This window comes from Symphalangus syndactylus, chromosome 1, assembly GCF_028878055.3.
Source record: "Symphalangus syndactylus isolate Jambi chromosome 1, NHGRI_mSymSyn1-v2.1_pri, whole genome shotgun sequence".
Lineage (NCBI taxonomy): Eukaryota > Metazoa > Chordata > Mammalia > Primates > Hylobatidae > Symphalangus > Symphalangus syndactylus.
In genome coordinates this window covers 32342835-32366483 of record NC_072423.2, presented here as the reverse complement: position 1 = coordinate 32366483, position 23649 = coordinate 32342835, and the positions used below count along the sequence as shown (strand labels likewise).

General features: G+C 39.5%; 1 protein-coding gene across 1 annotated transcript in view; it reads right to left on the bottom strand.

Annotated features, from left to right (window-relative positions):
- Positions 1-1837: 1837 nt before the first annotated feature.
- Positions 1838-23649, bottom strand: part of MBD2 (methyl-CpG binding domain protein 2) — a 70100-nt gene continuing 48288 nt past the window's right edge. Inside the window, exons 4-7 of the mRNA XM_055298728.2 lie at positions 13106-13196; positions 11566-11743; positions 6798-6936; positions 1838-2309 (exon numbers count right to left, since the gene is read on the bottom strand). Of these exons, the coding sequence (XP_055154703.1) occupies positions 6810-6936; positions 11566-11743; positions 13106-13196 (396 nt within the window). The 3' untranslated portion in view covers positions 1838-2309; positions 6798-6809. The remainder of the gene's footprint in view (positions 2310-6797; positions 6937-11565; positions 11744-13105; positions 13197-23649) is intronic.

The following is a 23649-nucleotide window of genomic DNA, read 5'->3' as shown; positions in this document are numbered from 1 at the left end:
GTCACATTTGCCTGTTTTGATATCTTTCTGATGATTATATGGAGGGGGAAAAAGGGGGATGGAGAGAGGGAAAGGGAAGAAAGTGGACAGGTGAGCAAGAAAGGAAGCCACTGAAAGTCCAGAGGACAGGAAAGGCAATTCATATGAAGGCAGTGATCGTGGGGATGGAGGAGATGTGGGGTGCAGTCAGTAGTTCTAATAGGATTGATGAGAAGTCAGAAGCAAGGGAAAGGGCAGCATTGTGCTCACTCCTGGGCTTCTGCCTTGCGTAACTGGAGAAGATGGCTTGCTTTTACCAGAGTGAGGGAATGGAAGAGGGTGGTAGGTTTGTGGGGACCAGGTGATGGTTTTGAACATGTTGTCTTGTGGGTATATTGGGAACACCCTGGACTTATGGGATGGTCCCCAAGGGACACCATATAATGGCTTTCATACCTTGTTCTCCACCTGAGCAAAGTATATAAGCAGAAAAAAAAATCAGTTTTATATGTGTATACATTGTGTTTTTGCTTTTACAAGCTGTTTAGAAAAGCACATGTATCTTGGCTGGATTGGTTTGTAAAAATAATATATGATCACCAAGGTGAAGTTACCCCAACCCCGATCACAAATGAAGAATCATGGACTCGGGGGAGGAAGAGAAAAGCCCTTGGACATCCATTCTCACTAGTCATACTAGCTTTTAAAAAGAAATCACTATGATCCTCACCCCCACCCCAGTTGGGACAGTCTGACGGGGCGGGCAGGCACCTTCTACCATTGGCCTCTCAGGGTCTACAAGCTTCCCTGCTCATCCACCAGCAGGACTGCTTCAAGGAAACTAAGGGCCCTAGGGTCCAGGGATCAAAGTTGAGCGTAAGTCAGGAATTCCAAGAAGTATTTATGTAGTTTGGCATAAAAGTCCAGGAAAAACAGCAGCCCAAACAGCAGCCCAAACCTAGCCAGTCATATTGCTTTGACTATTCCCCTCTTCTTCCCTGCCTTGGGAACTGGAGGTAGTGGTAATAAAATGTACAGGTGACACTCATTTGGAATTGGTCATACCCCTGACTGCATCATTTAGGGTCTAATTTTAAAAGAACTCAAGAATTAAGAAATAAACACACCCTTTCTATAGAATGATTTTACTTTTGCTCTGTCTCTCAAAATTTGTTTTAATTTGCTTATAACCACTCCCTCCCTTCCTTGGTATCAGATTAAGTATGTTTTGATTTTAGAAATCGTTTAATAATGTAATGCTAGTTTTCATAAATAAATATCAATAAATTCAAGTGGTATGAAAGTTACACTCACGAGTTTCAACAGAAAAAGAATGTTAATATTTTGGGGGCCAGGCCAGGTACAGGTAATGGTTTGTAAAGTATTACAAACCCTCTCATTAAGCAACTCGCCTAGAAGCTGCCTCTCACTGTAGCCAAGAGTCTGACCTGCACCTGTTAACTCAGTAAGCTAGTGGACGTTAGAGAGTGCCAAACCTTCTTTAAAAAACAATAAACATGGATGCCTTCTAGTAACACCTGAAGGGTACTTGTGTATTTGACTCATGCCCAAGGGAAGAAAAGGCCTTATAGAACTATCAGAAGTCCGAGTCACAGGCAAGGAAAAAAAATTACACATGCTAGATGATATTTAGCAGAAATTCTTAGAAATTCTGGTGAAAGCACAATTCTCACAATGTCCAGAGGCAATAGTTCATACTGCAAATGTATGCGCTATCTTCCTCCACCTCCATGTCAAACCTAAGGCCCAGGGATCAGAGTTGAATGTAAATCGGAGGAAGGCTAACGAGGGGTTCTTTATTGTGTGTGCTCTTCAACAGAAAGAATTCCAATCAGTCTGTGAATATAATCATTTATTTGTCTTTACAGTGATGATGGAAGAATGTACAGGTGTCCCCTTTCAATAAAGTATAAAAATATGTTTATATACAGTGAAGTCACAATAATCTTTAACTGGGAAATTTATTTAGAATTCCTGATCTGTTCTTATTAGAACTGTGGGGGAAACAAATGTTTTACGTAAGTGCTACATTTCCAGTAGATTGCACCTGGCATCAAAAGCTCAGCTTCATCTTAGGGTCCTGCTTGATATTACAAAAGACTAATTTTAAGTCCTAGGACTCAAAATAAACATGATTTTTTGAATAATAGATATATACATCAAAAATACATCTAAAAAGGCATTGGTTAGTGCTATTAAAAAGCTCTATGTGCTCGGGTACATTTTTTTTCTTACAGGCAAAAGCCAGTGGAAACATTTTTGTTCAATTTCTAGGCATTTTCTCTTGGGGAAAGTCGGTCGAAAGTTACCTGTAAAAAAAAAAAAAAAAGAACAAACTTAAGTAATCCAATGATTTATCAGGTGAGAGGTCAGCAATACTCAGGAAAGAATTAGAGATTGAATTCCACTTAGAACCATGCTTTTACAGCCTTGATGAACATGTAGTTACAGCACTTCATAAATAAAAGGTGCTCAACATATCCCCTCATTGTTTTGTTTTATTTTGATGATAACCTTTACTATCCTGTTAATTTTCCAAAGAAATCATATGTATTCTTCTATATGTTTACGCAAATATTTTCTAACTACAATTAACTACATCGGCATAAAAAGAGAATTCAAAGGGCATACAAATGAAAAAGCAGAACAGATACACACCAATCCAAATATATTTTGAGAAAATGTAGAAAAATTTCTACTCAAGATACTTTATTTTACTTCACCATTTCTTTCACATGAGAGCATTTACAGATGACACGTATGCACCCAGTCTTCCTATTGTTTAAACTGGGTGAAATGGCACTGTGCAACTGCAAATTGAACTGTTTATGTATTTGATATCCTATCTCATGTATAGCTAAATATATTCACACCTTTGTTTTTGTAGTCATCTTCTTCTTACAATCAGTCCTAAAATGTTTGTCTAATATCCTGGCACTTCTCTAGGATTGTAAAATTTAAGTAACACAGTAAATTGCGACCTGTTATTTAACTAACCAAATAAATAAATGAATAAACATCCACCTTACTAATAGGAGGATTAGAAAGAGATGAGGCATGATGAGGCTGGCCAACCTGAAGGGACCTTGGTTATCTCTTATGAGCCCATGAAGATGGCCACATCCCACCCTTTGCCCAACTAAGTCCTACCTATACCACAGGTTATTACGGACAGCTGATTAAGTCATGTGGTCATGCTTTAGTTTATTAAAACTTTTAGGTATATATGGGGTTATTTGAGTAAGGTAAATGTAATTTTCATAATTAAGAAGTACATCTAAATCTTCCCCAATCTATAAGTCTAATGGCTTGGTCTAATAATGCCATTCTCAAGTTTGGAAGATTACATAAATAATTTGAATCTCTCCCTACCTAACATGCCAAAATAATGGTTACTTTTAAAGAACTGATTAAAATTCTAATCATTCAACATTAGTTTGTTATTACTATTATCCACATTTGTGCAAGGCAATGAGCAGTTGCCAACTTCTATGTAAGTATAGTGCCAGTGCCTACAACACAGGCTCGCTCACATAAACAAGGGTATAGTCTGGATGTCAATCTGCAAAGTAATCTGTAAAGGAAGCAAAAGTCAGCCGGTGGCTCATGCTGCAATCCCAGCACTTTGGGAGGCTGAGACGAGCAGATCACCTGAGGTCAGGAGTTCAAGACCAGCCTGCCCAACATGGCGAAAACCGTCTCTAGTAAAAACACAAAAAATTAGCTGGGCATGGTGTCAGGCACCTGTAATTCCAGCTACTTGGGAGGCTGAGGCAGGAGAATCGCTTGTACCCGGGAGGCAGAGGTTGCAGTGAGCTGAGATTGCACCCCTGTACTCCAGCCTGGATGACAAGAGCAAAACTCCATCTCAAAAATAGTAATAAAAAAAAAAAGGAAGCAGAAGTCTAGTAAAACCTCAATTAGGTGACCCTTGATTATCTGAAATGATTTCATGAGAAAAGTCTAGAAAAAAACAAAAAGCCCTGACAGAAGAGAATGGCTTTCTGAGAGTCCATTCTGAAGCAACAGTGCAGAAGCTGGATCAGGTGAGATCCAGATCCCTCTGTGCTCCAGCGATGGTGTGGCTGAAGCCATGGACAGTAGAAACACACTTCAGACTTCCCTCTGAAAGACTTCCGGCATATTAAGTATACTCATCAAAGCCCATAAATACATCCTTGCCAGCTTGGAAAACAAAATCCAAGTATCAACACAGCATCTTCATGTCTTCAATAAGGGAAGAGAAAAGAGCTAAAACAGCACTGAACTGGATTGAAACGATTCTTTTTTTTTTTTTTTTTTTTTGAGACGGAGTCTCACTCTGTCACCCAGGCGGGAGTGCAGTGGCGCGATCTCGGCTCACTGCAACCTCCACCTCCCAGGTTCAAGTGATTCTCCTGCCTCAGCCTCCCAAGTAGTTGGGATTACAGGTGCCTGCCACCATGCCCAGCTAATTTTTGTATTTTTAGTAGAGACAGGGTTTCATCATGTTGGCCAGGCTGGTCTCAAACTACTGACCTCAGGACATCCACCCACCTCAGCCTCCCAAAGTGCTGGGATTATAGGCGTGAGCCACCACACCCAGCCTGAAATGATTCTGTATGGTCAGGAAACTGTGACCCAGAAGTGCTGCCATGAGTGGACATGTAAATGTAAGACATTATATGTATTACTGGATTTTGGTCTTGCTGTGGCATGAAAGATAAAGGCACTCATGGAAGGGGATAATTGTGTTAACAATTAAACTCACCCTCCCTGCAATCCCTACCCTTAGCCTGTTCCCCTACCAAACAGAGTTCCCTCCCACCCAGCTCAAGTGATGGCTCAAGTGAAAACCCTGAGGCATCCTTGCCACTCTCTCACCCTCACTTCCAGGCAGTCACCTGGTCACGTGATTCTTTCTCCAGATATATCTCAGATCTACCCATCTCTTCTTCTCCCAACCCATTGGCATGTCAACATCCTCCTAAAGCCATCATCATCTCTTGTGAGACTACCACAGCAACATCCCAACTGGTCTCCTTGCTTCCAAGCTTTCCCTACTCCAATCCTTGTATTCATGCAGCAGCCATAGGGCTCTTGTAAAGAAGAAAAACTGATCATGCTACTGACTCTTCAGTGATTCCTACTAATTTTCATGATCAATCTCAAGTGGTCATCAATCTCCCTAACAACCCACAGGTCCTACGTGACTAGGTTCATCACCCACACATTGCCCCCGCCCCTCCCCAGACATACTACATTCCAACCACGTGGATAATTTCTTCATTCCTTAAAGAAACCAAGTTTCTCCTTGCTGTTCCTTCTAATGGGAACACTTTTACCCAAACTTCTCCTGGCTCACTCCTATGTATCTTTCAGGCTCAACATAAATGTCACTTTCTCAGAGAGGCTCTGTTGACCCTTGACATCATATTAGCACCCCATCCCTCCCTCTGTTTTGGCTTCAAAGGAAACTAATAAATAATTGGTTTTGGGGTGCCAAAAAGGAAGACATGGCCTGCCGAAACAAAGCAGGATGGAAGCCGGGAAGCAAGACGCCACAGAAAGCCTTAAGATCTGCATGTGCTCCTCTGAAGACAAGGTATGCCCATGGCACAGAGCCAAGGGCCTGGACTGTGAGTTTCAGATAAGATCAAAATGTGCATTTTTGTTGCTGTTTTTTGAGTCAGAGTCTTACTCCATCCCAGGCTGGAGTGTAGTGGCACAATCTCGGCTCACTGCAACCTCTGCCTCCCGGGTTCAAGCAATTCTTGTGTCTCAGCCTCCCGAGTAGCTAGAATTACAAAATTCCAGCTATTCTACCACACCCAGCTAATTTTTATATTTTTAGTAGAGACAAGGTTTCACCATGTTGGCCAAGCTGGTATCAAACTCCTGACCTCAAGTGATCCACCTGCCTTGGCATGCCAAAGTGCTGAGATTACAGGCATGAGCCACCAAACCCAGCCTAAAAATGTGTATTTTTTAAGGTAAAGTATTTATTATACTTTTTAGTGTCCTTCTTGTTCTCCCTGCATCAAATCTGGGCTAGGGAGAATCTAAGAAGAAAAAGAAAGAGATTTTGCCTGCTTTGCCACCATAATTTTAAAGAGGAAGCAATATGCCCTGGAGGCTACTGTGATAGAGATGACAGTCACCTTCCTCTCCTGGGGCCATTCCTCCCTACCTGACAAAGTCCTTTTCTTCTGCTGCTGCTCTTCTCTAGTGACACCTTAGAGGCTTTCCACCTGGTTTTAATAAAGGAGACTAGATCCCTTGCAAGTGACTGCAGGGGTGTGAATGTCCTCCCAGTATGAGAACAAAAGGATGCAATAACTTATATGGTCCTTCAATCCAGAGAGAAGAACCAAACAACAGCACATGCGGAGCAGAGCAGTTGCTTTTTCATTCACTGCTGAAGAAGCTAAAGGGTAAATAACAAGAAAATACAACGACGCCTTTTTTTTTTTTTTTTTTTTTTTTCTGAGATGGGGTTTCAGTCTGTTACCAGGTTGGTGAACAGTGGCACAAGTTTGGCTCACTGCAACTTCTGCCTCCCAGGCTCGAGTGATCCTCCCACCTCAGCCTCCTGAGTAGCTGGGACCACAAGCACACAATACCACAGCCAGTTAATTTTTTGTATTTTGGGTAGAGATGGGGTTTTGCCATGTTGCTCAAGCTGGTCTCAAACTACTGAGCTCAATTGATCGCCCGCCTCAGCCACCCAAAGTGCTGGGATTACAGGCAGAAGCCACTGTGTCCGGCCAAGAAAATACATCTTAAGTTCCAAGTCACTCTCTCTGGTGTCAGTTTACCTGATCATATTCTTAGGCTTCATCTCCACTGTCCATTTCAATATCCATCTCTTCTGTGTCAGCAGCTCGTGACAAGATGTCTGCCATCAGTGCTTCTTCCAATTTCTTGCGTACTTGCTGTACTCGCTCTTCCTGTTTCCTTTTTAAAAACAGAACAAAAAGGCACTGAGAATTTGGCAAGTAATGACAATATGAATCTGCTACAGAAGTTCATCCTTACTTCAAAATCATTAAATTCCTAAGAAGAATAGACTTCCTTTTCAGATTTTTGTGCAGAGGTTGCTTCTACACACAAATCAAATCTCACCAATGAGCCTTGCCAAAAAGAGGAATGTTCACACAGGCAGTCATCCCTCATCACACATGAAATTCTAGAAAGAGCAGATTGACGTCAGTGACCTTTTCTTCAACTTCGAAAATGTCAACTGTGTCAAGATTTGGGTTTATTCCTATAAGGACAATTAGAAATAACTTAGAAGCAGGAATAAAAGATGGAGGGAACATAAATAACGAAGGAAAAGTGACTTGTTCATAGAAGCACTAAGAAAGATGGAGGAAGCAGAGACGTGATAAGCTGGGATTTAACTGACATTCTGCGGCTAGGTTTGTTAGGAGAGATCTCTCTCCTGGGTTCCCAGGTCTGCAGGCAAGAGGTCAGCACGAAGGAGCCAAGACCACATGATCCTGCACACCGAGGACAGACACTGAAAAGCCTCTCTTCAACTAAGAAAGTGAGTTGCTTAAGAACACGCCATGAGTTTCTCTGTGTCTCAGTGATTACAAAGGAACCTCAAAAGTGAGGGTTAATAACTCCGAGTCATTAAAAAGGCTCTGAACCATTAAAGCACAGGAAGAAAGGCTATCAGTATACACTTTATCTTTAAAAAGTAAAAAAAAAAGAAAAAAAGTAGATCCCCCAGAGGGTAAGAGATAAATTCCTAATACGGGTCTAGCAAGAAAGCTCGGTAAATAGAAATTGACATCCAGAACCAAGTAGAGAAGCAAAGGTTGAAGAAAGACAAGAGAAGAGAGAAGACTGGTAGGAAAAGGTTCCAGTGGGAACAAGAACAGAAGGCAATGGCAGAGGAGGGAGGGTCAGCAGAACAGAAAAGGGGGCAAACCTCTTGAGACCAGAAGAAAAGAGATAAGGAAAGATGCAGACAGGGAGATGAAGATGCAACAAGGAATATACTAAGGGTTCTACTGGAAAAAAAAAAAAAAAAAAGTAATTTTCTCTACCAATAACTGAGGAAGACAGATTGCAGCAATTCTCAAACTTGGGACGGCAGAGAGGTAGAGGAGCAATGCTATAGAAGATTGCACTAAGGGTCCCTGAGTGCATAGGGGTTCAACCAGCTGCCAAGTTATATTCAGTCTACTCAAGATCACACCCCTTTGACCAAATAAGACTATGTCCAAGGTAGTGAAGGTAACATATATGTACTGCTTCCCACAAAAACTCTGGATATCTTTATTAAACTCCAAAACACCACAAAGAGTTAAAAGGTATAGACTTCCACTCATTAAATGAATTTTCAAAAAGAGGGAAGCTGTCACTGGGTCAGTCTTAGCTCTATAGCCTCTGTCATATTAAAAGAAACTGGAATTCGACAGATTTTCATGTCATGGGGCAGGGTCAAGCAGAACACATTTGTTTATTTCTTATACAGTTAGTCTCACCTCTGGGTCAGTGACTCAAAGTTTATGACAAATGACATATCGATTTCACTGGCAGTCTCTCACTAATAAGAGTACAAGAATCTTCACAGCTGTCCTAGAGTAGCCTCATTAGGAAGATGGAGCAAATGGCACCATAGGCAGTAATTTGGATGGAGAATTTTATATTAAACTCTAACATTTGCCATTGATTTTCTTCTACCTTGAGCATTACTTTCCACATTTGTGAAAGCTGAAATGTAGTCATTTGCCCATTGCTGCAGGCAGAATTGTAAGATGTTCCCCAACAGTCCCCCTTCCCCAAAACCACCCTTACGTGCACTCTTTATATAATTCTCTCCCCTTAAGGGTGAGCAGAACTTGTGAATATGATGGGATATCTCTCCATGATTAGGTTACCAATCAACTGATTTTGAGTCAATCAAGAGAGAGATTATTATAGTGGGCCTGACCTAATAGGACCCCTTAGTGGAGCTGGGATCTTCCTGACAGAAGCATAAAGGGGCACATGGAGGAGCCACGAGACAAGGAATTACAGGCAGCTTCCAGGAGCTAAGACAGCCACCATCCCATAGCCAATAAGAGAACAGGGGCCTTAGCCCTAAAACACAAGGCATGAATTCTGCAACCACCATATGAGCTTGAAAGAGAACCCCAAGCTTCAGAAGGGAACACAGTCCGGTGACACTTTTAAGACCCAAACACAGAACCCAGTCACACCAGGCCCAGACTTCTGACCTCACAGAACTTTAAGCTAATAAATGGGTATTGTTTTAAGCTGCAAAGTTTGTGAGAATTTGTTACAAAGTGTTAAAAAACGAAAGTACTCATCAATGCAAACATTATCAAATATGCTAAAAATACTTGAGATATATCTTGTTGGGGTCTTCAGTTGGAGGTTTAATGTCGACAGACTATTGGATACCCAATTAGGTAAAGAGTGACAGTTCCATTTGCAGTAATTTGTTTTGAACATGTACTAATTCAACAAGGAGTATTTGCTTCCTAATTTCTGTCATGACAATTAAATCAAATGAGCAATTTGTTAGACAAATTTACCCAAAAAGGAAATCATCCAGAATTGGCTTTGAGATAGTTTCCTCAACTACCAAAAGAACTGGTGTTGAAGCCGTCAACATTCCTGTGATATAACTCAGAGAACCTCCATCAACACACATAAGGACCTGGCAGAATCCCTGCTGATTAATTCAGTATTCATTCCAAGATGGAAAAGAACTTGTCTCTGGAGTAATTTTCTTCCTCAAGGATAAGAACAATCCAACAAGCAAGTTGATTCCTTTCATTGATTTTACATTTTGTTTTCTTAAAAAATAAAGTTTTTAAGAAACTTTATTCATATTCATATGCAATCAAGGCATATGAATACAACTTGGCACCACTTTTTATCTTTGCAAAATAATTACTTTAAGACCCAAGAAGGGCTTTCCCATTATAAACCTAGCTAGACTTACCCGTTTAAAAACATTTTCATGTCAACTTTGTATGGGTTTTTTAAAAAAATAGAAATATAGGCTGGGCGTGGTGGCTCACACCTATAACACCTGGAATCCCAGCACTTTGGGAGGCCAAGGCAGGCGGATCATGACGCCAGGAGTTCAAGACCAGCCTGGCCAATATGGTGAAACCCTGTCTCTACCAAAAATAAAAAAATTAGCTGGGCATGGTGGCGCTCGCCTGTAGTGCCAGCTACTCGGGCGGCTGAGGCAGGAGAATTGCTTGAACCCAGGAGGCGGAGGTTGCAGTGAGCTGAGATCGCGCCACTCCACTCCAGCCTGGGCAACAGAGCAAAACTCTGTCTCAAAAAACAAACAAACAAACAAAAGAACAAATATAAAACATTTTAAAATCATATGATTCGAAAGTGTCATCTGCTGATTTTGTCTAGCAATAATACTCTCATTAAACTGATTTACATTCAGGGGACAGAAATAGTGAAGTATACACAAGGTCATATTTTTAATATACTATAATATAATATACTATAATATAATATAAATGCAATATACTACAGTATCACTATAAAGTAATGATATTGAGGTCACAAAACCCATATAAGAATTGCTCTGTGGTCTTACTAACTGGAGTACTTTTGCTTTTCCTGTGCAATGGTTTGCTTCTACTTTCTGGGTTCTACCAATCTGAGCTGGATGTTTTCCTTTTACCATTTGCTGCTGAAACCCTAACTTGTGAGTCAGCCTTAGAAAGAGTGAAAGACGTCAGTAGACATAGTTTGTGTCTTGTCTCATTCCTGGCTCTGTTTTATTGCTTTACCTGTGGCTTCTTCTTTCTTACTTGCTTCTCTTCTTGCTCTACCGTGTCACAAGTAAGTTTAAGGGCAGCATCACTATCATCTGATTTAAAGAGAGATTGGTTTCCAGACAAACCAATGAAGGAGGCAATCAGAAAAGGCATAACTGAGTGAAAGGGGTTCTTTATTTTTATTTTTCTAAGACAGGATCTAGCTCTGTCACCATGGCTGGAGTGCAGGGATGTGGCCACGGCTCACTGGAGCCTCGACCTCCCACGCTCCGGCAGTCCTCCCACCTCAATCTCCCAAGTAGCTGGGACTACAGTTACACACTACCACGCCTCACTAATTTTTAAAAATTTTTTGTGGGGATGGGGTCTCACTACGTTGCCCAGGCTGGTCTCAAACTCCTGGGCTCAAGCGATCCTCTCACCTCGGCCTCCCAAAGTGCTGGGATTATAGGCATGAGCCACTGTGTCTGGCAGAAAGAGGTTCTTTAGAATACAAAGTCACAATCCCAAATTGCAAAAGACACTGTAAAAATGATGCTTAGGAAATATAACCGATCTGGTGCCTGTCCTTTGGACATGACCGTGATGATACCCCTGGCATGCAGCATTTATACCCCTTTCAAGCATGTATTTGTTATAATGGTCTTTTTTCACCTTCTATCAGTTTCTGAAAAACTCTGTTAAAAAAGAAAAAGTATAACTTTCTAGGTGATATATCACTTACTAGACATGCCACTGAACCTAATGAACCGTATAAAATTTACCCAAATGTAAAAACCCAAGTTTATGAGGTCATGTTAAACTGCATTACCTGATGTCTTCATCTGTGACAATAAAAGCTTTGCAGAGGGGTTGAGATGTGTTAAGCCAAACAGCGGGGTTCTTTTCCACAGCAGCGGAGACTTGCCCTGTGATTGGCGCAGAGCTTGTGTGCAAAGCACTGGCAACAGCAGATAAAAGGGTCTCATCATTGCTACCTGGACCAACTCCTGCAATGATAAACAAGTCCTAGTTAAAGGAAATGTCTCAATGTGCTGAGCAAACTTTATGTGACCTAAAACAACTGATATTTTTATATTCATTTGGGATCATATATGTAAAACTGACATAAGACAAAGCAGCAAAAGATAATATATCTGCTTAATAGATATGACACGCTAAAGAAATAGTAACAAAATAGCTGAGCATTTTTTCTTACTTTAAAAAACAAATCCTCATGCTTGCTGTAAGCTTATAGCTGAGCATTTTAATAATACTTTACCAGAACTTTAAAATGCATTTTCCAAGGTACTAAACTTTTAAAAAGTTGGCTATATTTCCTCAAGCAATGCTAATTATTTTAATGAGGTAAGACCTTGTAAAGCGACTATACTCAGGTATCCCTTTTAATATATTCCTAGAGTACTGGTATAGTTTCTCCTTGTAGCTTTTAACATTAATTTCCAGCAATATCTCAACAATTATCTTCTTTGTCTCAGGATTCAAAGAAAACGCCAATGCAGGCAAGCTGTACCTGTGGCTTTAACAGCTTTTTTCATAAACCTAACAAAATATCCAAAATCAGAGAATTAATAACTGCACACTTTGATTACCTGTAAGATACTGGCACCATGGTCACATTTAAATGCAATGCTTAAAGTCCTAAACCTGTTTAACTAGTTAAGGCCAACATTTCCAAGAACATAAAGGGATAAGGCAATAATCTAACCATGAATTATCAGGATTTTTGAGCAATCCACAATATATCAAGCTTTAGAAGCCAAAGTTTTAATACTTGAAAAATAACTCTTCTCTAGAACTTGGAGTTCTCATATAGCATGAAATGTAGACTAGTGACTGAGCTTTCCACCCCAGATCCCACTGGCTGCTGTTGCTGGACCAAAGTGCATCTGTTCCCACTGCTACTTAGAGCACCAGTTTGTGGAGGGAGGGGCAGAAGGAGAGCTGTTAGTTGTTCTTTTGGGAAGAGGATGAGAGAAAGAGCAGGTGATAGGGCCAGAGGCTGCTATAAGCAGGAAGCTTTCAGAAATTCTGTTACTTATCTGAAACCAGTGCTAAAAGCAGCACATGGGTTAGCTTCTATGATGAACCTAACCTAAAGCCAAAATTTTTACAAAGAAAAAAAATCTAAGATAATATACTACACTGCAGCATCCCTGCAACATACAAGTTTCTCATGTACCTTCTGCCTGGCTTTACTAAAACACAAGAGGTACGTCATCCAGCAAGGCATATGACCTCCCAAAGCAAAGACCTCCTGTCAGTCATTGCTGAATCCACAGCATCTAACAGAGTGCCTGGCATGCAGTAGATACTTGATAAATGTCTGCTCAACTGAACTTAGATAATACCTTGAAGACCTTTGGGTAGTTCCATGGTTTTTATAATTTGTTCTGTTACATCTGATGCACTAAGTCCTTGTAGCCTCTTCTCCCAGAAAAGCTGCAAGGCAAAATATCACTGTTAATAGATACATTCTTGAAACAAGAAAGTAGCGCATCGATGCTGTTGAATAATGAAATTTAAATCATTTCAATAGCTTCCTATAATTTCCTCATTTGTTCCTTATAAAAAGCTAAATGATATTCCAAACATGAATTATTTCAACACATCATAATCCTCTCAGATGGTATTGCTCAAAAAAGGTTGTTTTACATAACCTATTCACTTGTTACAGTACTATAGATGGTTATATGCTGTATACTATGTATAGTTTCTTATAAGGTATCTTCCAAAGAAAATAATTTGAATTTTTTAAAGATTCACCTGGCATGAAATTTTAATGCTACGATTTATTAGGGAAAAGAAAACAAATTATATGATGTGTTATCCCCCTTTATCCAATATCATTAGAGAAAGAGCTACTCCAAAATAGGATTTTTCCAGTACAATGAAGTTTAGCCCTTTAGCACACTTTAAGGGAGAAAAGACCATTTTCAATGAAAAGTTTTCTAAAATGTTTTAGATGCCTCCTTTATTTTTAAACTGGATGTCACATTCATGAGTGACTCTTTCCCTGCTGCACAGGGCCTGGGTCACCATGGTCACTTAGTAGCCCCAGGTCATCATTATGGACATCAGTGAGTACACTGAGTGGCTCCTCATGCCCTAGGGGCTATGGAGCCTTTTGCTTATTCAAACACTAAATGGTCCAAGGCAATTATGGTTTTTATTTTATATCCTTTTCATATTTGATTCTCTCTCCTAGTTATTACTTTTCACTAATACCACTCATCCATTCGACATATCTTTATTGAGCTCCTACTAGGTGCTGTGCTCACCCTGCAGATGTGACAGTCAGTAAGAGAGACAATGTCACTGTCCTCATGCCTCATCTCTTTTCTAGTCTGTTTCACATTTACTGCAGCCAAAAAAAAAAAACAGATAAAGGAATTCTATAGGACTCTGTATAACTGTCTTTAATCCTGGATACCAGGGCCTGTTACATAGTTGGTACTGAAAAAATATTTGTGGGAATGACTGAAAATGGGAGCAACTGGACTCAGCGTGAGGATCTGGGGGACACACAAACCCATACTGAAATCTCAGCTGCAACACTATCTCTAGATAGACAACCTTGGACAAGGTCTAAACCCATGCTGAAATCTCAGCTGCAACACTATCTCTAGATAGACAACCTTGGACAAGGTCTAAACCCATGCTGAAATCTCAGCTGCAACACTCTATCTCTAGATAGACGACCTTGGACAAGGTCTATAACCTCTTCAGAATCTTCAATTTATTTCCTCTTCTATAAATGTGGCAACAATGGCTATCACAAAAGATTACTGTGGGAGTTAAATAAGGCAATATGTATAAAGTATCCATTATATACTGGGCACAAGATTTATCTCATTTGCTTTTAGCAAACTGTGGCCACTCTGAGGGCTTTTGGGGCTTACATTCTGACTTCTGGATATATGTGAAGTATCAGATAATTGTCCTCCAGACAAATGAGAAGATAAAGTAGTGTAATTCTATTTATGTCAGAAGAGCAATATGCTGAATTTGTAATAAGCACAATACTAGCACCAAGGAAGGCCTTTGGTATATGGTAACATTTCCTTACATCTCCCTGCTAATCACATTATCAGTAGAATATGTTGTCAATATAAGCAGGTCAACAATATGAGGATACAAATACATTAATCATCATGGATGAAAAGTAGTAAGGTAAAGGTAATAATTGATGAATGCAATAAGTGTCCCAAGAAAACCTGCCCTGCCTGTTTTCTATTTGCTCTCTGGTGGAATAACATCATCTGTGTTTTGAATATCACAGCTATAGAAAAAAAAAAAAGAAAACAAAACCCAGTTAAATTTCTAATGAAAAAGCATCCAGGAGAATTAGTGAGGATAAGATTAGTAAGTGCTTTTATAATTAAATATAATTAAACATTTATATATATGTGTGTATATATATATACACAATTATAAAAGCACTTACTAATCTCATAGTCACTGATTTGTAAAAATAAATCAACACTACCACATAAAAACATGGGAATTATGAACAGATACATTGTTTATATTTTACATCTAAAGTTCCAATTCCAGATATTAAAAAATAATTTGTTTTATTCTATCATTTTTAATTCTCAACTTTTAAACTTCCACCAGTAACAAGGAAAACAATACAAAAAAATTATAAAGAAAAAATTAGTAAAAATAACTGGACTGAAATACAAGTATATGGCTCTAGCTTATATCACATCCTGGTACCACCACATGTCATCTGATACCCCGCAACTACAGCTGAAGTTAGAATCTGATATGTGTGGATGCCCTCTTTATAAGAGAGGACATAAGAAACTAAGATTTTGCATATGCTCTTTCGATAGTAAAAGCACCATTTCCAAGTCCAGGAGCAAAAATAATAAAATTGTTATGCCATGAAAATGGAGATATATATATATATATATATATATATATATATATATATATATATTTATGTATGCATATTTTGTGTGTGTGTGTATCTTCTCCCATCCCCAACCCAGGGGAGAAATGGGGAGTGAAAAAGGTCAGAGAAGGAAAGGAGGCTAGTTTAAAAAAAGAAAACACTTAACTGGTCAAGGTCACTTCCTCTCCAACCTTTCCAACACTCACTCAAAGGTAAGAAGCTCACCTAATTTCACTGAAAACTGAAACAGTCTTCAGGAGGTAAATGTCTGTTTACATCTGAGGATGTTCCTAACTCACCTTTTCTGTACATCCATCTTCTCAGATCCCTGTTTTATTTGTTTGGGTGGGGGACGGGGGCAAGGATTCTTTGCATTTTAAAATGCATTTTAAAGGTACATACAGTAGGCATTATGCTAAGTGAAAGAAGCCAGTCTTTCCCACTCTGTGTGATTCCACTCCTATGATACCCTGAAAAGGAAAACCTATAGGGAAGGTTGCCCCAGATTGGGATGGAGGGGAGTCTGACAACAAAGGCTCAGCACAAGCAACTTCTTTGGGGTGCTAGGACTGTACTTTCTGATTTTTAATACACTGAGACTTTATCCAGCTTATATAACGACCATTTTCTTTTCTTTCCAAGCCTATTCCTCAAGGAATGGCCCAATGTGCACTATCGCCCTTTCCAAAGCCAACTTTATTAGCCCACCCCCTTTCTAGCCAACTTGCACTAAACATACTCTAATAGTCAGTCAGCTCCACTCACCAAATTCCATGATCTTTTCTCGTTATCTTTGGCCACTATAGCCCTCAGTGCTTTAGAGGGAGCAGGGGAGGAAAAGGTCTTCCTTTGCCTAAGTTTAATATTTCCTGATCTACTCACTTAGGTGAGTAGGTTTTTCTTTGGCGATTCTGTTCACTTGGAGGTCTCCCCACTCTATTACTTTCTCAACCATTAGAAGTCCAAAGACAGTAATATTCAAAAGATGAGTGATATTCAAAATATTCAAAACATACGTAAGGACTCCCCCTCTATGATGGCTACCTAGTCTCTTGCACTACACTTCATAAGCACTACTGCTGTCATAAATCCTAAACTACTCACTGAAAATCTGATTTCCCCTGCCAAATCCAGTGGTTTTCTCAGCTTAATCTTGCTGCCTGGTGTGAGGCCAAATAACCAATAAACAGAATATGTATAAGGAACAGTGATTTAATATTTGGAGAAACTCCCAAAATGTGCTATCACCCTCAGTTATTACATCACCCTTTAATCCTCACTAACCAGATGCTCTGAGTACATCTAATATCTTGTTCTCTTTGTCACCTTCCAGTATATTGGAACATTGGCTAGCTCCACATGCCTATCACCTTATAACACTAACAATCTGGGCAATGCCCTATCCAGGAAACCAGCTGATTGAGGGAGAAACATGGGATGGAATTAAAAGTCACTTAAAGCCACAAAAGTGCCTAAAATTTAAGTGACAGTGCAGAGCATTTTTGGAGAAACTATCTTAGTAGTCACTGCAGTTCATCTCTACACATTTTCTCCGCACAGTTCTCCTAGTAAAGACATCAACAGAAGCAGAGCTGCGTTGTACTTTACCCCACTTAGTGTCCCAGAGAACAAACATGAAGGTGTATTACAAAAACTGCTTCTTTAGTGAGGTCAACGATCAAATCTGTTTACTGAAAGTAAAATGAACCCACGATAGCATTTTCTTTTCATAAGTGTTATGTATTTAACTTGGACTTTGAGGGCTTTGTTCAACTTGCCTTATGAAGAATATCCAAAGAGGATGAGAAAGAAACAGGGATCACAAACAACTCCTCGCCACCATTCACAGACACCGATCCCTATTCTGATGCTCTGGGAACTGAGGCTGATAATGTTGATTATTATCTACCTTCATCACTCCCAGTTTATTAATATTACTCTAAGAGATTTGTACTCTTTAGTGAAGAACAACAGAGATGGCTTACTAGGAAAAAGGAATTTGAGGATCAACAATATTCAACAAATACTCTTTGAATGCCCATGACATGCAACATGTTTTTCTAGCACTGGGGATGCTTGGTAGGATAATGGGCAACCGCTGCCCTCCAGGAGCTGTTTGGTGGAAAACATGGAAAACTCTACAAGGCCGACCGCAATAATGAAGATCCAAAACTAACTTCAATTTGGGAAGATCTGGAAAGGTTTCTAGGAAGAGGTAGCCCTTGAAAATTGTGTAAGAATTCTATAGGCATGTAGAAGAGAAAAGACTATTCCAACCCAAGAAATTGTATGGGCAAGGAGGTAACAGAGTGCAGGTCAGTGTTTCTAAAGATCTTATAAAGAACAATAACCAAGGTGGCTTATTTTAAAAATATATTCCAAGGCCTCATCCCCAGAGATTCTATTCAGTAGATCTGGGATTAGAGAGCTAGTTTTATTTTTTTTTTTTACAAATACCTTAGGTGATTCTGATGCAGGTTCGAGGTATGAGAAAGACTGGTTTGGTCTGTGTTGAAAGAATGGTAGTAGCCGGGTGCGGTGGCTCACACCTGTAATCCCAGCACTTTGGGAGGCCGAGGCAGGCGGATCATCTGAGGTCAGGAGTTCGAGACTAGCCTGACCAAGATGGTGAAACCCCATCTCTACTAAAAATACAAAATTAGCTGGGCATGGTGGCGCATGCCTGTAATCCCAGCTACTCAGGAAGCTGAGGCAGGAGAATCACTTGAACCCAGGAGGTGGAGGTTGCAGTGAGCCGGGATCGCACCATTGCACTCCAGCCTGAGTGACAGAGCAAAACTCCATCTCAAAAAAAAAAAAAAGCGTGCATGTAGTGGGGGTGTAGTGACCACCAAGATCTCCAAGTTTTATTCTTAATTATGCTGAAAGATTTTTAAAAATACTATTCTATCCTCTTCCTTGCAGACAACAAGAGGAAGACATTTGCCTTCCTTTTATTTCATTGCAGGAGGAGATATGTTTATTTAAAAGTAGATAAGTTTATTTAAAAGTAGAGCTAATTGTTTAGGTATAAATGAAGAAAGGGCTTACCCAATGTTCTGTTTTACCCAGTGAAACCATGCCCAGTCATACTGTCTTGATGAAATAGGGGGAGGAAGAGGAGGAAAACTATCACTTAGCCATCAACACCTTTCCATAGGCCTGGCACTGTGCTAAGCGCCTTATGTACAGAAATTCAGTTAAACTTTCCTGCAGCATTTTGGAGAAGATATTACTCCCATTTACAGATAAAGAAACGGAAGCATGGGGAACTTAAATAACTTACACAATTAATCTGTGGTGCAGCTGGAATTAAAACTCAGGTCAGTGTGATTAAACAGTCCTTCTCTTCACAAAAGCTCTGAAAGAGCATTTATATGTTTGGCTCTTGTTAGGTTATACAGTACAAGCCTCAGGCGCTTCTACTCATGCCATCAAAGGCTGATAATAATAGATCAGTAAACGTTCAGAGAACTATCAAATTACTCTTAATCCATTTAACTGCTAAGTAGTAGATACTGTATAAGTCTCAATTGTAGGTGATGTGTGCCTGATGCCTGCCTCTTCCTTAGGCAGAATTGAGAAGACAGGCTTATAATACATTGAAGCTAAAACCAGCACAGAGTTTTATGGGGATATCAAATTGCCATGAGAAGTAGCTCACATGGTAAAAAATAAAGAATTGGTGTAACATATATTCTTTGCAAATTAGCTTTCTTAGACCACAATTACGAATATCAATCACATAGAACATGAAATTTTTATTTGGTGGATAGAAATTAAAGAGACCCTACTCCAAGAAAACACTTCCAGATAAGCAACACTAACAATGGTATGGCAGCAAGTATTTCAAAAAATGGAAAAAGAAAGGGAGTGATTTGCATATGTAACTGAAGGCTTTTGAATTTTTTCTTAAGAATACTGTTTCAGATTAATTATACTAATAGCTACTTCTCATGACCACACTGAAAAGCATCTACATCATATATCCTAGCACGATTTTCATCAATCATTATATCCAACTTGAAAAGTACTGATGTGTCTCTGTTGTGTTAAAAAAAATAATTCACTAGACAAAATGAAACTGACTTTCCCTGTATACTCACGACCTCAGCTTGACAGTCAACCCTGAGGACAGAAATGTCTAACTTATTAGCAGAGTGAATGGGATTGGGTTTTAGAATCTGAACAACCAATGTTCAAACTTGCTTTTTCACTAGCTTTATAAATTGGACAATTGACCTCTCTAAATATTGGTTTCATACTATATGGAATGGGACAATATAAGCAATCTCAAAGGGTTATGGGAACAAAATGAGGAAGTGTTATAAACACTTGAACATGCCCAGTACACAGCAACTATCATTTTACTATTTTGTTTCACCTGTGGCTTGTAGTACATTGCTGATCATACAATAGCACTTAATAAGTAGTTGGTCATTTTATTAAAACTAGTAAGTATAAACAAAGCAAAAACAATCAATTCTGAAAGGTAAGTATTAGCAAATGCAGAGTCTGAGCACATGAATATGAATCTTCCCTTCCCTTCCCTTTCAGTTGGGGATTTCTTGCTGCTACAAATATTTTAAAATTATTCCTCTTCCTCCCCTCCTCCAAGCCAGACTGCCTCTCACCTGGATCTAAGGTCGGTTGGGAGTACTTTGGTAAGCAGTACTGGCTATATAATTTATTGGGCCCAGAACAAATTAAAAATGTAAGGCCTCTTGTTAAAAAAAAAAAATTAAGAATTTCAAGGGTATAGCAGCAGAGCATTAAACCAGGCATGGCCCTCCCCTCTAAGTGAGGGGCTCTTTTAAGCACAAGGCCCTGTGTAACTGCACAGGTCACATGTCCACAAAGCTGGCATTGGTGGCAAGTATGGAGCAGCATTAGAAAGAAGGAGAGAAGAGTAGAGAAAGGAGGTCCCTGTGCTGTGCAGCAGTATGTAAGGAAAGGCTGGGATGTAATCTCATCCTGAAACTTTCTTAAAAGAAGGAGAACAACAGAAAACAGTTCTGGCTGGATCTATGCAATACAAAGGAACCTTTCCTTAACTCCTCATTAAAATAACGCAAGGATTTTTCATCCCTGTTGTTTCTCATTGGGAGGAACAGGATCACTGCTAAGGCTCTCCATGGCGGAGCAGTATTAGTAAGGAAGATTGGAAGACCAGGGAATGAGGAAACCATCATCACGGGGAGGAAAGGACTGAAGCCTAGAAAAGGATCAGAAGTTTGCTCTATTTAAAGTCCAGTGGAGAGCATGGATAGCTTTTAATTAAGATTTCCTAAAACTGTAATCTTCTTGTTATTTTTAGTCCATCTAGTTTCATGTTATGATGATGGTAAAGCCCTCAGAAAAACCTCAAAAGAGCTGTGAGCTTGTTTCAAGAATAGAAGGTGGGAGAGAATCAGGGAATACAGGCTATATTTCTATGCTGCAGTGAATCAAAAAAGGCAAAAACAACCCTAACCAGTAGCAACTGTCTGGAGCAGAATTTCTCAGTCTTGGCATTCTTGACATTTGGGGGTAGATGATTATCAGCTTGCTTGGTTTATACACCCACAAGATGTCAGTAGAAACACCCTAGTTGTGACAACCAAAAAATATCTCTGGATATACCAAATGTACCCAGGTAGGTGGGGAGTGGGGCAGTAAGAGGAAATGGAGGAAGCAAAATCATGTCTAGTTGAGAACCACTGGTCCAGAGAAAGAGAAAAAGGATAGGGAAATAGGAGGTTTATAAAGGCAGGTGCCCAGATCTCACAGCAGAAACAGAAAGAAGGCCCCTGCCAGCATGCACCATCACTGCAAGCTCCTCTCTCAGTTCTCAGTGGTGTCTCTCTCAGCTCCTCATTCATGGGCCTTAGAAGAACCAATCTAAATGGCTTGGAGGTGGGTGCCTCTTTTTTTTTACCGCCAGACAACTAGGAGTGGTGGAGAACCCAGTCATTCTGGAGAGTAAGATAAAGCACAACTGGGAGAAACATTTCATACCTCAGAAAGTTGATAGTCAACGTATTTGCTGCTAGAAATGTGGTTGTAATTATTTTTAATAATTCAGATATTCTTTAGATTAAATGGTCTTGTATGGGTCGGTCTGGGACCCTAGAGCCATTTATAATATCATTTCTATTAGAAGATGCAGAGTTCCAAATAAATGAAACATGAAATTTTATATCACAACCCGTAAACTAGAAAGTGTCTGTACAGAGAGATTTTAGATTTCAGAAGGGGCTCTCTTATTTACCACGGGATCGGGGTTCCCACACATGTGCGAATCTGTCACTGACTACAGAGAAAGGCATGACTCCATTTAGAATGCCTTTAAGTGTTCAAATGTAGGTACAGTAGCAAAATAGAACAGACAGGTTTATTTGGAACATGTTAATTTCCATGAATTAGCAGGTAGCTATCAGTAGGCCTGGCTAATTCTTACATGAAAACTGGAGAAAATTCACCAAACTGAGCCACACGAAAACCTAAAACTTATTTTAGCCCTCATGCATTTCTTAAAAAGCATCTTCCCTTTTGAAATTATAATCTCCATTAGAACAAAAGTGACCTGACCAGAGAAACATGCTGAATTTCAATAATTAAACTAAGGGAAGTTCATCTAAAATTCCTACGTATCCAAACTCCTGTTTTTTTATGGTTTATTTTAGACACCGTAGCTGAATATTAACCCCCAAGCCAAGAAGCCTGTAGAGCAACTTCAGAATGACTAGAAAAGCCAGGCGTGAAGCCTGAAGGTCTAGAGCCTCTATGAACATCGTCCTTTCCACCTCAGATCTCCTCCTATTTTAGAGAAATAAGAATCCTGCTGCCCTTCTAAGATTATCCCACCACCTGCGCTCTTGATCACATCTTCTACCTCCTCCTCATCTTGCCCCATCAATTTGCCCAACTTCTCTTCTCACATTTTCCATTTTTTCCCTCCTCTCCTGGGACTTCTTCCTTTAAGTGACAGATGTACTTGAACACTGACAACTTAAAACATGTCCTTATTCACACTGCTTCCCCCTCAAGCCATCTTTATCTTCCCCTCCCACTAGGAGAGAGAACTTGTGTCTTATTTCCTCATATTCTATTCATTCTTTTCCTTCTAACCTAGGCTCTGCCCCTCTTATTTATATGAACATTGACCTTGCCCAAGGTCACAGTCACCTAATTACCAAATCCAATTCCTAGCTCAAGCCTCCCCTGTCCTACTTCACTGATACATTTGCCTGCTGTCAGGGGACTGAGGACCTTTTGTGATGGTTCTCTGTATGTTTCTGTATTCTTTACGACTATTAAGCAACAAATTAAAATGTCTAACATTAATTGTCAAAGATTTAGACTACAAGCATTTATTTTCTTTTTTCTAATGAAAAAAATTTAAATGTGTAAGATATGTGATATACTTTTTAAAGTATACAAGGACAACAGTGTTAATGCTTTATAAAACAGAAGAAGCAAAAGTTACCTTAAAAATCTCACCATTTTTAGAGTTTTATCTGCAATCTACATCTGTCAGGAGCATGATGCTAGACACAAAATTCACACTCAGATGTTTGTGGGATGAATTTTTGGCTAAGCAGAGGGAGGACAAGGTGATAGAAAGTGCTGGTTTGGCAGCTAAATGCTTTAATCCTGGCTCGAACACTAAATAGATGTGCTTGGACAAAGCACTTAATCTCTTTGCATATATTTTCACTAGTAAACTAGAAATCTTAGTAACTGTCAGATCTATCTCAGGTTATCAAAACACTAATAAAATATGAGAAAGTTCTTTGAGAATACAAATCTTCTATCAAATTGCTCAGAATTTTTTTCTAATGTTAGGATTCCATCAATTCAATGAATATCTTACTTTCATAAGGCAGTTACTAAATCTAATCAAATAATAGAGACTCTCGTCACATAATTGTCAAAGCAAAATCCAGAAAGTGTGTACTTTCTAGTCACTCTCAAAAGGCTAAATATACAAGACACTGGGTTAGGGCTACG